General features: G+C 37.0%; 1 protein-coding gene across 1 annotated transcript in view; it reads left to right on the top strand.

The window, feature by feature from the left end:
- Positions 1 to 343: 343 nt before the first annotated feature.
- Positions 344 to 14,019, top strand: part of LOC309810307 (contactin-associated protein-like 2) — a gene marked incomplete at both ends in the record, with an annotated part of 946,489 nt that continues 932,813 nt past the window's right edge. Inside the window, 2 exons of the mRNA XM_082632267.1 lie at positions 344 to 559; positions 1,907 to 2,098. Coding sequence (XP_082488393.1) covers positions 344 to 559; positions 1,907 to 2,098 — 408 coding nt within the window. The remainder of the gene's footprint in view (positions 560 to 1,906; positions 2,099 to 14,019) is intronic.

Below are 14,019 nucleotides of genomic sequence, written 5' to 3' on the forward strand. Positions count from 1 at the left end.
TCTGCTCACCTGAGTCCTCTGGGGGAGAGCCTTTACACTCTTCTGTGGGGAGGGTAGGAGAGGGCTTCTGCTGTTATTGTTTCAATGATACTTTGCTGGAATGCCAGATTTTCTGTGAAGTGTTCGAGAAAAATGTTTAAAAATCGAGTTTACTAAACATAGAAGCCCAAGTGTGTTTTTAAACATCTACATGTCCTGTGGAGATCTGTTATGATATTCTTGTACATTCTTTTTTCTTGCAAAGAATGCATAGAAATAGCATCAGTATATATCCCATCCTCTCAATTATCCATTCATCTCTCCACATCACCTCGCTAGAGACTTCTCTCTTTCTTCCTCAGCAATGGTTGCTCAGCATTTCAGCAGAGCCTGGATGGCTCCACACTTACAAGTTGAATTTATGCACGAGCTTGTTCGTTCCATTCTGTTCAACAGCTTTTGCTGCCCTCCTAACCCTACACAGATGTCTCACAAACCCAGGCTGCACTCATGGAGGATGGGCCGAATAGGCAGGGCAAATCCATGGCCCACACAACTCAAAGCACAGGACGCATTGAAGGTGAGTCAATAACATCAAACCCAAATGCAAAGCAAGTACGTTACACCCTGTATGTTCTGCTCAACCTTCGTCCTTGTACTGCAAATTTTAGACATTTGCAAAAAATATTGTAAGCTCTCTCTCCACTTTTTCCACTCCATTGAAACTCTCAGAGGCTCTGCATTACCTTTCTCTCACATCATTACCTCCAGTACAAATGACCTGCTTCTGGGGTTCATGATCCTCATCTTCCAAGAAATATTCCATTTCTTCCATGTGCCTCGAGACCCCTAGCCTTTTTAAATTCCTAGGAAGTTCCCTCTGCTAAGAGAAATAATGTGATCTATAGCAATAAAGTGAGGTATTTAATTTCAGACAGCGTTTCTAGACCTTTCTGGATAACTTAAGGATAACAAAAATGGAATTTGCTAACCCAGGAGTTCAGAAAAAGCAATAAATAAGTAAATGTGACTTGATAAAAATGTGGGATTCCATTTCTCTTATTAGCATGGCTACTTTGGGTTAATGGGATCTGACTTTTAACATAGTAAAATGTCAAGTCGACCCCATGTGGCATTGTTTCAAAAAATCATAATATTTATCTGTCTTTGGAGAAAATAAAATGAAAAAAAAAGCTGCCATACAAATGCGTCAGTAGCTTAACACATGAAGTGGAGTTTGCTTTATCAGTCATGCGTTATCAAACTAGGTAGGGTTTCTTTCTGTCTTGTTACTGCTGGAGATGTAGGATCACAGACTTAAAGTTGGAGGGGACCACAGACCTCAAATCCAATCACTTTACTTCGAACACTTGTTATCGCTGTCACATATATGATAAAAAGAAAAAGAAGGCTTAAGGATGTGTCACAAGAAGAGGGGGTTTTGCCTCAATCCACATAGCTAATTTGTGCTTGAGCTGAAATGTGAACACTAGTCCATAGATGGTGCTTTTTCGACAGTTTACTCTCTAGTATTTGATCTGTAAGCACACACACACACATACACACACGCTTAACATTTATCCTCATTAGTGATCAACGGATGCCGTGTACTATGCTGTGCCTAGGCAGACCACAGATGACTCGCCCAAAGGATAAAATGAGGAGAGATGAATGAATATGCTATTTACAGAGGTGTGGCCAGGTAAGAGAACCAAGACGTGGTGAAGCATTTAGAGACTGGGAACAGGGGGAGGCCATTCTCACCTCCCAGACAAGAGGGCAAATCAATAACTGATGAGACCCAAGTATGAAGGAAAAGGGGAGAAGATTAAACCACAGGACTCAGGCCCTGTCAGACCAGAGGCCAGTGATTAGATGATGGGGGCCTTGTAGAATTAATACCCCAACTTCTCTCTTCTCCCACCAGCTAATCTGCCAGTGTCTTCCACTGGACAAGGGAAACCAATGGAAAGCCAAGATCCCCATGATAAGGCTTCTGGGCCCCAAGCCCAACAGAGAAGGGCAGGACATGGGAGCCAGGAGACACTCAAGAGGAATAGAGAATAGCCAGCACACTCACAAGCCATCGCTGAAGAAGTTAGCCGAACTTTGTGCAAAAGTGTGTGCATACAATGTTCAGTGCCATATTATTTATAGATGTAAGGCATCGAAAATAATCTAAATAATCAACAGTAAATTACTGGAGAAGTCAATTCTAGATGTGACCCATAACTTTTCAGTTGAAAATTATGAAATGATTAAAAAGCATACTCTAAAGAATACTTATTGAAATGGGCATATTTATGCTATATTAAGTTAAATCAGAAGGCATATAAAGCATGTACATGTGTTTTATAGGTACACACATCTGTGTGCATATGAATATATATGTATAACTACATATTTATATGAATGTTTATATCAAAACTACATTGATTTGAAAGATCTCAAATGAAGAGTTTAAATTAGATTGAAATTAGGATGTACTAACCTGTAAGAGAGTGACAGGCTTCTTAAGAAATTTTAAATAGTGTTTGTTTTCTTTTAAGTTCAACTAGCATCATGGAGCAGAGTGGGGGGCAGGGTCTTTCCACTGAAATTGTTGTGACATTATGATTTCACAAACACTAAATACATTTTTTTCAAATAGAACAAATTTAAAGCTATTGATATTACTATAAAGAGTAGAGATTTCCTCTAGGTAAAGGTCAGTATTTGCAATGTACCATTGAACCTAGAAATACAAGATACTTTTAAAAAATATTGTTGACTATTGTCAAATAAAATCAGTGAAGACCAGTGGACATCTTGCAATCCAGATTTATGATTACTCATCATTATAATACATTGGTTCCTATAGCTTCTGATTTCTATCTGCCCTGTCTTTCCTCTTCATTTGTATGAATTTTAATTGAAAAACATATTGCAACTTTTTTCTACTGATAGGATGACTAAATTAGGAGGATACTAAGTGATTATGCACTGGGAAAAAAAAATTATAGTCTCTACAGTGAAATGCCATCAAATAAGCATCTGGAGCGTTTCATTCCCCGGATTCTCAGATCTCTTCAGAACCCAGGTGTAGATAGACATTTATTCTGCAGAGCTCAATTTCTTTATTGTAAACTTTCAGTTGAATTTAACCATCAGAAATGTGAGACATGTATTGCTTTGACCAGCCTAAGAGAGGAGATAATTCATATTCTCTTGATTGCTAAGACATGTGACTGCTTCAGTCCAGGACTATTGATAACTTTACTTAGTTAAAAAAAGTAAAAGAACTGTTGTTGAAAAGAAATTAAACAACAAGAAATATGAATACTATAACAATATAGTATTGTATATTATAATATATTATTTTTCCTATATCATTATATATAGGAAAAAATATGAGATGCAGATCCCAAATTCTAAGTGCTCAGAGAAATTAAACAAAACTATATGGCTGTCCTATTCAAAGAGGATTCTTGTTCAGGGAAAGAAAATTACATCAAAATGTAAATATTGACCAAATGGTGATATTTGGAAGTCCTCAAAGGACAGCAGGCTAAGGAAATGCTAAACATTTGAGAATTTTTTTAAATAAAAATAAATAAAGGAGACTTAGAAGGAACTGCAAAATCAGTAACAACAGCAGCAATAATAATAACGTTTCCATCCGATGGAAAAAATTTTTTTTATTTGCCTTCAGCTGTTTCTACTTCACCAGAATCTTCTCACAATAATTTGAATTGATTGATATATAAGTAGCTTGGCTTCCCTAGCAACAACTTCCATTTATAAAATGTCATCAATACACAGATCCTGGATGGTTTTCTTCAATGTTTGCATAATGTTCTAATTACTTCAAAGACTAAAATGTTCTGGGCACATTTAGAAAATAGGAGCCATGTGAACAAAGCTCTAACTGTATTATACAGTCAAATGGAGGAAGCCACAGAAAGACAGCACATGTCCAAGTATAAACCAGGAAGTGCTTCCATCCAGAAAGGGAGAAAATCAGGACTGTTTCAGCTTTCCCAAGAAAAACAATCCTGGAAACAGGGGAGGTTTGAGCTGACTTCAAAAAAAGATACCATTTTTAATACATCTTTGGATGAGGAAAGCAAATAATGTCAAATGCTGGAAATTTGCCATGAGCAGATGGACAAAAAATGCTCACATTTCCCTTTCATCAATCATTGGTCTCCTTCCAATTTTTCCTCTGCTTTTTACCCTAAATTCTCTCTCTCCCTCTCCCTCTTTCTTTCTTTCTCTCTCTTTCCCGACCCCTCCCTTCTTCCCTCTCTCCCTCTCTCTCTCTTCACTCCTTTTCTCAGAATGTCATAATATGTATAATATTGTGTCTTTAATTCCTCCTCTTCTATTACAGGGAAATTGCAGTTGCAACTTTCATGTAATTGCCTATGTATTAAAAATGATTAAATTGATCTCTACCTGAATATAATCTTCAATTGATTATTCATACCTGATATAGGATGATCGACTTTAATTTAACATAAGTGGAAACTGAAAGATCTCTTTATTGAAAAAAAGCAATGTAGCCTAATTCCATTTGCTCATCACATTTTTTACTGCAAAATTCTTTCTCATTTGCTGAATGGCAAATTTAGAAGGCACTGAAGCACAGTCAAGTGCATAGCCTCTAGGGCCAGATTGGCTGGATTGATATCCAGGCTCTGTGACTTACTGGATATCACTGACCTTGAGCAAGTTAACTTGTCAGTGCCTCAGTCTGTTCTTCTGTGTAATGGGGATAATAAGGTAGCTGTTGTAAAGATTAAAATGAGCTAATGTTTGTAAAGTTTTAGAATGGTTCCTGGCACTTAGGAAGTGCTATATATATCTGCTAAGTAATACATCAAAAACCTGATTAGCTTCATGGAATTTAGCTAGGTAGCAAACCAGCTTCTGAGCCGCCAAGATAGATATGATTAATTATGCTGAATTTCGGGTCTAAGGTGGAAACAGTGAAAAAATATGCTTGCTAATGAGAATATATTGAGAGTCACATCACTGAAATGATGACCTTCATTCTGTTCTTCAAAAACTGTTGAAGTGGTGGCACATCTGAATAAAAAGAGTCACTTTGACAGCCATCTAATAAATGTTTTCTTCCTTTCCAATCACTTTAAATTAGAAAATAATTTAGAGATTAAAATAGGAAGAGAATCTGTTTTGGGGTTCTCATGTTTAGAAAGACATAACTGCAAGGAGAACACTTGAATGCAAACCCACTATCATGATGATGAGAAAGCAGCCAACCCCAGCAGGCATAACACTACTTTAAACACATATTTTATAACATTTTTTTGAATCAAAGGCCGTACATAATATAACCTACTAAAACACACAATTTCCAGAAAAAAATCAATACAATGCTTTAACTCTAATATAAATGGAAACTATAAGAAAAATAATTTATAGTAAATTATATGCTATCTAATTACTATATATAAACTATATTAATACTCAAGCACAATGAGATTGGGAAACATCATGCAGTTTGCAGAGCTCACCCCATTCAGTGTCCCCATGGTTTTGTGATCCCTGTTGAGACAGGGATCCTATTAGTGGTGATGTATTAGTCCCCAAAGTTCCATTTTAAAAAGGTGTTTTTCTGTTTAGAAATATAAAAAAGAAATCGTTGATTGTTGAAGCTCTGAGAATGGTAAAACTTTTTGAAGGAAGAAACTTGATATTGACCTGTCTTGACAGATGACTCCCATGCAGTAAAGGGATACTAGACAGAACCAGGTTTCTACAATATACTCTGGACACTGCAGATGGGTTAACTTCATTTCCATATTTCTACATTAGCAATCTCAAGCAATGTGTAATAATGGGAAGCTTCACTGAACACTTAACCAAATATGACATACTGCCGGAAAGGGAATGGAGCTACTGCCCGTGGCTACCATGCCTGACTACTCAACTAAGTGACATAGCTTAGCTCTTGTTTCATTCAATTCTCATTCTTATACATCAAGAGAAACACGAAAGGTGGAAAAGAGGATTCAGATAAACTGTCTTTAGGACTCAGGATTGAACATTTGTAATTCTCCACCTTAACTGTGTCAGGTAGAAAACTGTTTCTCCCTGTGTTAGTTTGCTAGGGCTGCCAAACAAAGTACCACAGACTGGACAGCATGAACAAGAGAAATTCATTCTCTCACAGTCCTGAAGGCTAGAAGTCTGAGCTCAAGGAGTCCCTTTCTTGGACTGTAGATGGCCATCTTCTCCCTGTGTCATCCTCCTGTGATCTTTTCTCCGGATCTTTCTGTGTCCAAATTTCCTCTTCTTATAAGGAAACCAGTCATATTGGATGAAGGCCCATCCTAAAGGTCTCATTTTAAGTTAATTACGTCTTTAAAGACCCTATCTCCAAATACAGTCACATTTTAAGGTACTGGTGGTTAGGGCTTCAATATATGAATTTTGAGGGGACACAATTCAGCCCATAACACTATCTACTTATGGTAGCTATAAATGATCATTAAGGAGCATGATAGAATCTATCTAAGACACCAAATTAAAGTGCAAGTCTACAGCAATACTCCTGCGCTACCTAGAAAAGTCAAATGCACTGTGCTGAGATAGGTGTGATTCTATGCCTCTTCCTCTGCAACCTGAATCCTGGCTCCCCAGCCCAGGAGTTACTTTCTTCTGGCATCAGTAGACTGAGTCTGAAGGGATATATGTGTGTACCAGAGCATTCAGGGGGTCATCTCCCCTCCCCCTGGAGACACACCCCCTATTTTTAAACTCATGCTAATGTCCACGTGGCATATAGGTAACACCCTTACCAGGCATTCAGGGAGACAGCTCCCCTCCAGCCCCAAGTGTGCCCGAGGAGAGCACAAATTAGAAAAGGCAGCTTCTTTGTTCACTCCTGAAACATGGAAACATTAGCAGGTATTAAGAATGGTGGGAGTAAAAGCAGAGGTGGAGGCAGAGGAAAGTTAATTAAAAAGGGCTCATGAATGTTGCCCAGAAAAAATTTAATTCATTCTATCTCAATATTCAAAACTCTTGCTTTTCTTAATTTTTTTTTAACACAAAAGAGTTTAGTTTTCTTCCTAGCCACTGGCCTCTCTGTCTCAGTCACTTCTGCTTTTTCTTCCTGCACAGCTGAATTTCTAAATATTGGAGGGCTCAAAGACAATCCTTACTTTCTTCCCTTCTCAATCTTCACATTCTTTTCAGGCAAGTTTATGTAATTTATTTCCACCCCTGATTTCTATCTTAAACTCCAGAGCAGACATCTATCCACATACCAGACATCTACACTTGAATTTCTCAGAGGCATTACAAATTTTAATTATCTGAAAGAGAATAATTCATTTCATGCCAAATCTTCTTCTGCCCCAGTCTTCCTCGTTTTGGTAAATGGTATCATTATGCATCCAGTTACTTAATAAAAAATTTTAAATATTGAACACATAAATGGATAAAAATAGCAGGTGTACTTGATTTCCTCTTCTATTCATATATAATCCATTAATAGGTCCTATTGACCTTACTTCAAAATTTTACCCAAAATATCCATTTCTCTCCATCTCCATTAGAATTATAGCAGTTCAAACTACCATTATCTGGCCTGACTATGCTAATTAACGTATCTCCTTCCTGTCCTATCACCCTGTCTAGCTCTCGTCTATTTTGAAGACCTCATCAGCTGCGCCTTTCCTTTTTGCTCAGTGGCCTCTAATCCAACTAAGCTACCACATCACAATGGTACTAAATGCATTGTCACTTTACAGTCTTGCAAAACTATTCCCCTTGCAGGAGGAGGAGGAGGAGGAGGAGGAGGAGAAGGAGAAGAAGAAGAAGAAGAAGAAGAAGAAGAAGGGGAGGAGGAGGAAGAGGAGGAGGGGGACAAGGAGGAAGAAGAAGGAGGAGGAGGAGGAGAAGAAATTCTTTTCCTTTACATTTTCATATGATTAGTTTGTTCTTTGGGTCTCAGCAAGAAAAAAACTTCACTTCCATAAGAAGCCCTTGTTAATCATTCAATCTATGGTAGCCTACCAGGCTCTGAATTACATTAATTTTAACTTTAACCTATCATTTATCACTGCAAAATATTTCATCCCACCCAATTATCATGTAAGACCTAGAAGATCAGGCATCTTAATTGTCTTGTCCATTGCTCTATACTTAAAACCTAGAACAATGCCTAACTCATGGAAGGAAGTCACGAAATTTGTGGAATGAAATGAATGAACGAGTGAACGAGTAAAACTTTGTATGATGTATATTTGCATCACTAATTTTATCTGATATTCTTTTCTGATATTCTTTTCCCCAAACAGTAGAATGAAAATGGTTTCAAGGATGAAATGAGAATGATTTCAATGTATTATGTGGACTTTGAAGTGCTAGGCAAACATGCTTGTTGAAAAAAGAAAACAGCCTCCATGTTGCCAGTTCTTAAAATGCCCAGATATGAACATTTAGTGGTTAAAAAGAAGTATCAGTTTTCTTAGTGACATTCTTCTATTCAATTAATCTTATCTAAATTATAAAATTATTTTCTTGACATTAATTAAATTTATTTTTATTTTGAATGTACATAGAGCAACTTATAAATATTTCTATTCTTCCTGGAGTAGGGGGTAATTAGAGTAGAGATTATTTTCTGGTGAAACAGAGGAAACAAAATTTGTGTGAACAGTAGGCTGATGATGCCTTTTATTTTTTCATTAAAAATTTTTTTATATCTTTATTGGAGTATAATTGCATTACAATCTTGAATTAGTTTCTGCTGTATAACAAGGTGAATCAGCTATATGTATACCTATATCCCCATATCTCCTCCCTCTTGCATCTCCCTCCCACTCTCCCTATCCCACCCCTCTAGGTGGTCACAAAGCACCGAGCTGATTTCCCTGTGATGTGCAGCAGCTTCCCACTAGCCATCTATTTTACATTTGGTAGTGTGTATATGTCAGTGCTATTCTGTCACTTCGTCCCAGCTTACCCTTCCCCCCAACCTCCGTGTCCTCAAGCCTGTTCTCTACATCTGCGTCTTTATTCCTGCCCTGCCACTAGGTTGGCAGACAAATGGGTAAAGAAGATATGGCACATGTATACAATGGAATATTACTCAGCCATAAAAAGGAATGAAACTGAGTTATTTGTAATGAGGTGAATGGACCTAGAGTCTGCCATGCACAGTGAAGTAAGTCAGAAAGAGAAAAACAAATACCATATGCTAACGCATGTATATGGAATCTAAAAAAATGGTACTAATGATGCCTTTTAGATTAATCAGGCATTCGCTTTCCTTGGTGTATGGAAACACCCATTTTCTTTAGCAGTCTTTCCCGTTAGAGAAAAAGAGGAAGTACTTCTACTCTTTTTTTTTCTAAAAAAAAATCATATCACGTTGCTCTTAATCTCATACTCTGCCTGCTACAGGACTGTAGACCATAAATTACAGTTTTGTTTTGTTTTTAGTTTTAATTTCTTTTCTCTTCTTCCTTTGACTCCTTCTCCAGGATTTTTAAAAAATAATTATAAGTACTATTCAAAACTATAACTGGGGGATTAATTTAAATATTAAGATCTTTGAAACCTTTTCTCTAATGTTTTAATAACTGTTCAATCGAAATTAATGTATCACTCTGTATTTTAAGAACTAAGAGAAAAAAAATAGTACAAAAGTTGAGTTAATATTTGGATTTGACATATTTCTGATTGTATTTTAAATTGATATTGTTATTTTGGGGAATCCAAAGTAACCGGTTGTAGAGTACTTTTTCCTTCACACAGTTTTAGTCCATTGATTTTATGTCCTTACTGTTACAGACACTGTAGAATATGAGCTAATGGTCTCAATTCAGGAATAGATGTTTCAAGACTTAGATCTTTGCAAACTGTTTCATGCTCTGATGGTATTTTGTTTACTTGGTTTTGATTTCTGTTTTAATTATTGTTGTTTATTCTAAAATGAGAGTGGAATATGGCCATCTTTAAATTTCTTTGTACACTATAAGCAATTCCTGTACAATGGAGGAAGGTATTTTCTAATAGCACTCTTCAATAGGGATAAGTAAACAAAAAGTGTTTGATGGCTGTAATTATCTGGACAATTTCCCTCTTTGCTTAGAGAAACTAAAATATCTATGTTTTGTTTCTCTCTCTCTCTCTCTTTCACACACACACACATGCGTGAGCACACGTGCACACACGTGCACGCACACACGGGCACGCACACACTCACACACACACATTTTCTTATCTCTGAAAATAAGCATAGGCTAGGCTATGTGGTCTTTGAAGTTAAATAAGGGGGAGAAGTTATTTAATTTCTCTGTATATATTCTTTCCAGAGTAGTCTGAAATAGATAATTAGTTTGTTAATTATTACAAGGCAATTTTTTCCATTTATAATAATCCTTAAATATAGCGATGAGAGAAGGAGAATTCATTTGAGAAACTTAAATTTGAGAAATGTGTTAATGAGAATGCTTTACCCAGAGAATTCCAAATCTATGTGGTATCTGCTTTAACTAAATATTTATTTAAAAAGTCCTCCCCAAAGCATAAGGGGAATACAACTGCATTACTGATTTCCACCACTGAAGGCAGTAAAATTTGATTCAGTTTTGAAATTTTGAGTTTAGTTTCATGCAATCCCATTCTACTTTCAAATGGGCATCCTAGGAATATTCTAGCTAGTTTGTGTGTGTGTGTGTGTGTGTGTGTGTGTGTGACTATTATAATAGCATGGATTTGGGGGACTCTATTAAACTATAAGGTTCAAATCCCAATTCACAGTTTTGGTGAAACTTATTCAAGTGGGAACAGCACAAATGCCATTTCCCCAGGACAAACCTCACTGTGTGTCATTTAGCTATTTTTTTTACCCACTCCTCTGCTTGTCCTTATTGTATCTTTCCATGAGTCATAAACTGCACACAAATCCCCCTATAGGGTGTCAAATTGGATGAGGAGGAAAGGATGGAACAAATTGTACTGTTTGTTTGAGGCAGTGATGGTGACTTCGGAGGGAAGATTGAGAGAGCAAGCCTGGGCTCACAAATTGATTTCATACAACAGCTTTGGGTCTTTCCAAGCACATTTGTGAAGTCACCAGATGTTGTGTTACTACTTTAGTTTAATTTTTGTGTGTGTTCATCCTCCTTTCTAAGGAGTCAGTGGACAATCATCAGAGTTGATGACCTTAGCCAAGTTGATCCTTTTAGGGTGGAGTTGATTATCTTCTGTTGAAGCTACCCTACGACTTTTCCTATCAGAATACCAACATTAAGAAGGAGAGCGAACATTAGAAAAGTCCTTACAGTTCCTTCATCCATAAAACTGAGAGAATTCTTATTAAGATTCTTCGATCACACATGTAAACCAATAATTCAAATGACTCGGAACAAGAGACACATTTTAATCAATTGAGAATAATTTACTGAGTGGCTACTAAACGTTAAGCATAAGTCATTCCCAACCCATTTCATCTTTTCCTGCATCTGGTAGAATTCAACTAATGGACTCTGACAGAAGAAAGAACAGAAAAGTCTCCCTTGAACCCATCCTTCTGGTAACTCACCCCAGTGTGAATGTAAACAGCACCTCCACAGCACATGAATTTAAAAAGCAATATGATGAAAGCCCTTCTCACTAACTCTAGACATTATACATTGTAAAAATGAACACTGTCACATTTCAAATGTTTTAAAAGTAGATACGAGTGATTTTTACTCTTAAATTACATAACTATGAAGTATGCTACACACTGGAGAGTACTTGAGTGTTGGCATATGATATTACTTATGATTTATTAAATGCAAAGTGTATTTGTCAGGATTATACCTAAACAGAGAATAATAAGTATAGCCTTATAAGAGTTTGGTACGTGTGCATTTTGCCCTTCCCTTCCCCACACACACAGTTTAAATTACCTCACAAAATGCAAGTTTTAGCTAATTTATTTCAGTAACTCCCAATATGGAAGTCTGTAAATGACTTTTAATCTCCACTGGGAATTTCAGGATGAGGGACAAAAGGATGCAGAACCTCCTGAGGAATGAAAATGCCAACAGGTCAGTCCATAACCTTTATAGTAACAACCAATTATTAGCCTAATGTCAGTAACTGGAACTCACAATACACCAGCATTGTCTTCTGTATTTGGCATTTATGAAGATGGCATAAATTGAATATATGAGAACTGGCATATATAAGATATGAGTTGAAGTTACTTATGAAAGAGATAGAATATCTTCTTCCAGAAAGCTATAACCATAGTCCCAGAGTGATATAATCAGAGACAGCCGTAAATAGTCAAATAATTGTTTACTACCATCTAGTACTACTTCTTTGCCCCAGGAATTGTGTCACCGTTCCCAAAAGAAAGCAAAACAAAACGCAACACAGAATGATAAACCACATTAAACTGAAAAGCTCAGCCTGTCTTAAGGATCATCCACTTCCGTGCATTTTGACCCTCATTCCCATCAGGTCTTTAAGAGAGTGCAGAATTATCTGCCACATGGTAAGTAAGTTCAGTCCCAACTTGCTGCACGGGCCCTTAGGGATTTAAGAAGATGAACAGAAGATCCGAAAAAAGCAAATTTGAAAGACACCACACTAATTCTGAAATTAGAAAAAACCCGATCTCATACCATCAATTATAGTATATGCAGTTAAAATGAAAGATTGCATTACCAAATTTATGGATTATTAAAGAAAGTTTCAATTACGTCCGTCTACTCAACATACTAAAGCAGGTATATATGAGCTAATTATACATGAGAAATACCGTCAAATAAGACATAAATGGAAAAAACATCTTCCTTCTCTCCTCCCCATTCCTGGCTAAATGCTTGTCAAGCAGAAAGTTCAATAGACCAAGAGATCATTAATTATTATATTATCACATAAACTACCTTAAGTGTCATTAAATTATAACACCAAAGGTATTTAGGTGTTAGTAGCATTACTATACTAGGAGAACTTTAACATTTATATATTCAAATGGAAAACATTTTTAAAAAGAAGAATTAACCATGTTTATACTGAAGCATGTAGTTAAAGCCATCTCTGAAATTCATTTTACAAATATCACGCAGATCCCAGTGAAACTGAATTTATTCTTGGTTTTATGTAGGTGATATAAAACACAGCTATAGGCTCTGTAATTTTCTTCAACTCTGCATAAGTAAAAGAGGCCTTATCATTTCCTATTGCCTGACGAGGCACTGCATCCTCCCAGGAGTCAGGAACACTAGCAACTATGGAATCTAGCTTTAAATGCTTTGGCAGTAACTCTGCAAATTAGCTTAAAACGTTTAGGCAGTAATTATCACCTCCAAGCCTGCTCCACTCAATATCTTCACCGCTGCAAACTGAGGACATAATAAATAAATTGTACAGAGATTTAAGTCAACCCTTTCTTGGATGGAGTAAAAAGAATGTTCTTAGAAGTCTGGAGTTTCAAATCAGTGATGGTAACTCTTACAGTGAGAACACTCATTATTCTTTTTTTTTTTTTTTTTGCGGTACGCGGGCCTCTCACTGTCGTGGCCTCTCCCATTGCGGAGCACAGGCTCCAGACGCGCAGGCTCAGCGGCCATGGCTCACGGGCCCAGCCGCTCCGCGGCGTGTGGGATCTTCCCGGACCGGGGCGTGAACCCGTGTCCCCTGCATCGGCAGGCGCACTCTCAACCACTGCGCCACCAGGGAAGCCCTCTCATTATTCTTTTGTTTGTTTATTTGTTTTGTTCTTAAAATGCCCAGATTCCCCAGAACCATACGCACTGTTTGCTTTATTATGTTCCCTGGTCTAACCTGACTACTCGTTTAATCTAATACTTATATTGGGTTTTGAATGTTCCTGATGCCATTCAGCTTTGTCAGTTGGCCTGGCATTACCAAAAACTGATGAGAGGAAAATGGAAGATAGAAGTCCAAGAAATACTTAAGGTAAACTTGGAGGATCTTAGATGTTTGGGCACTCATCAGGTAGGCATCACACAGTACAGCATGTAAAGATGTAATTTAACATGGAAAGCATTTTCTAAA

The sequence above is a fragment of the Mesoplodon mirus genome (assembly GCF_964341445.2).
Source record: "Mesoplodon mirus genome assembly, chromosome: 9".
Taxonomy (NCBI): domain Eukaryota; kingdom Metazoa; phylum Chordata; class Mammalia; order Artiodactyla; family Ziphiidae; genus Mesoplodon; species Mesoplodon mirus.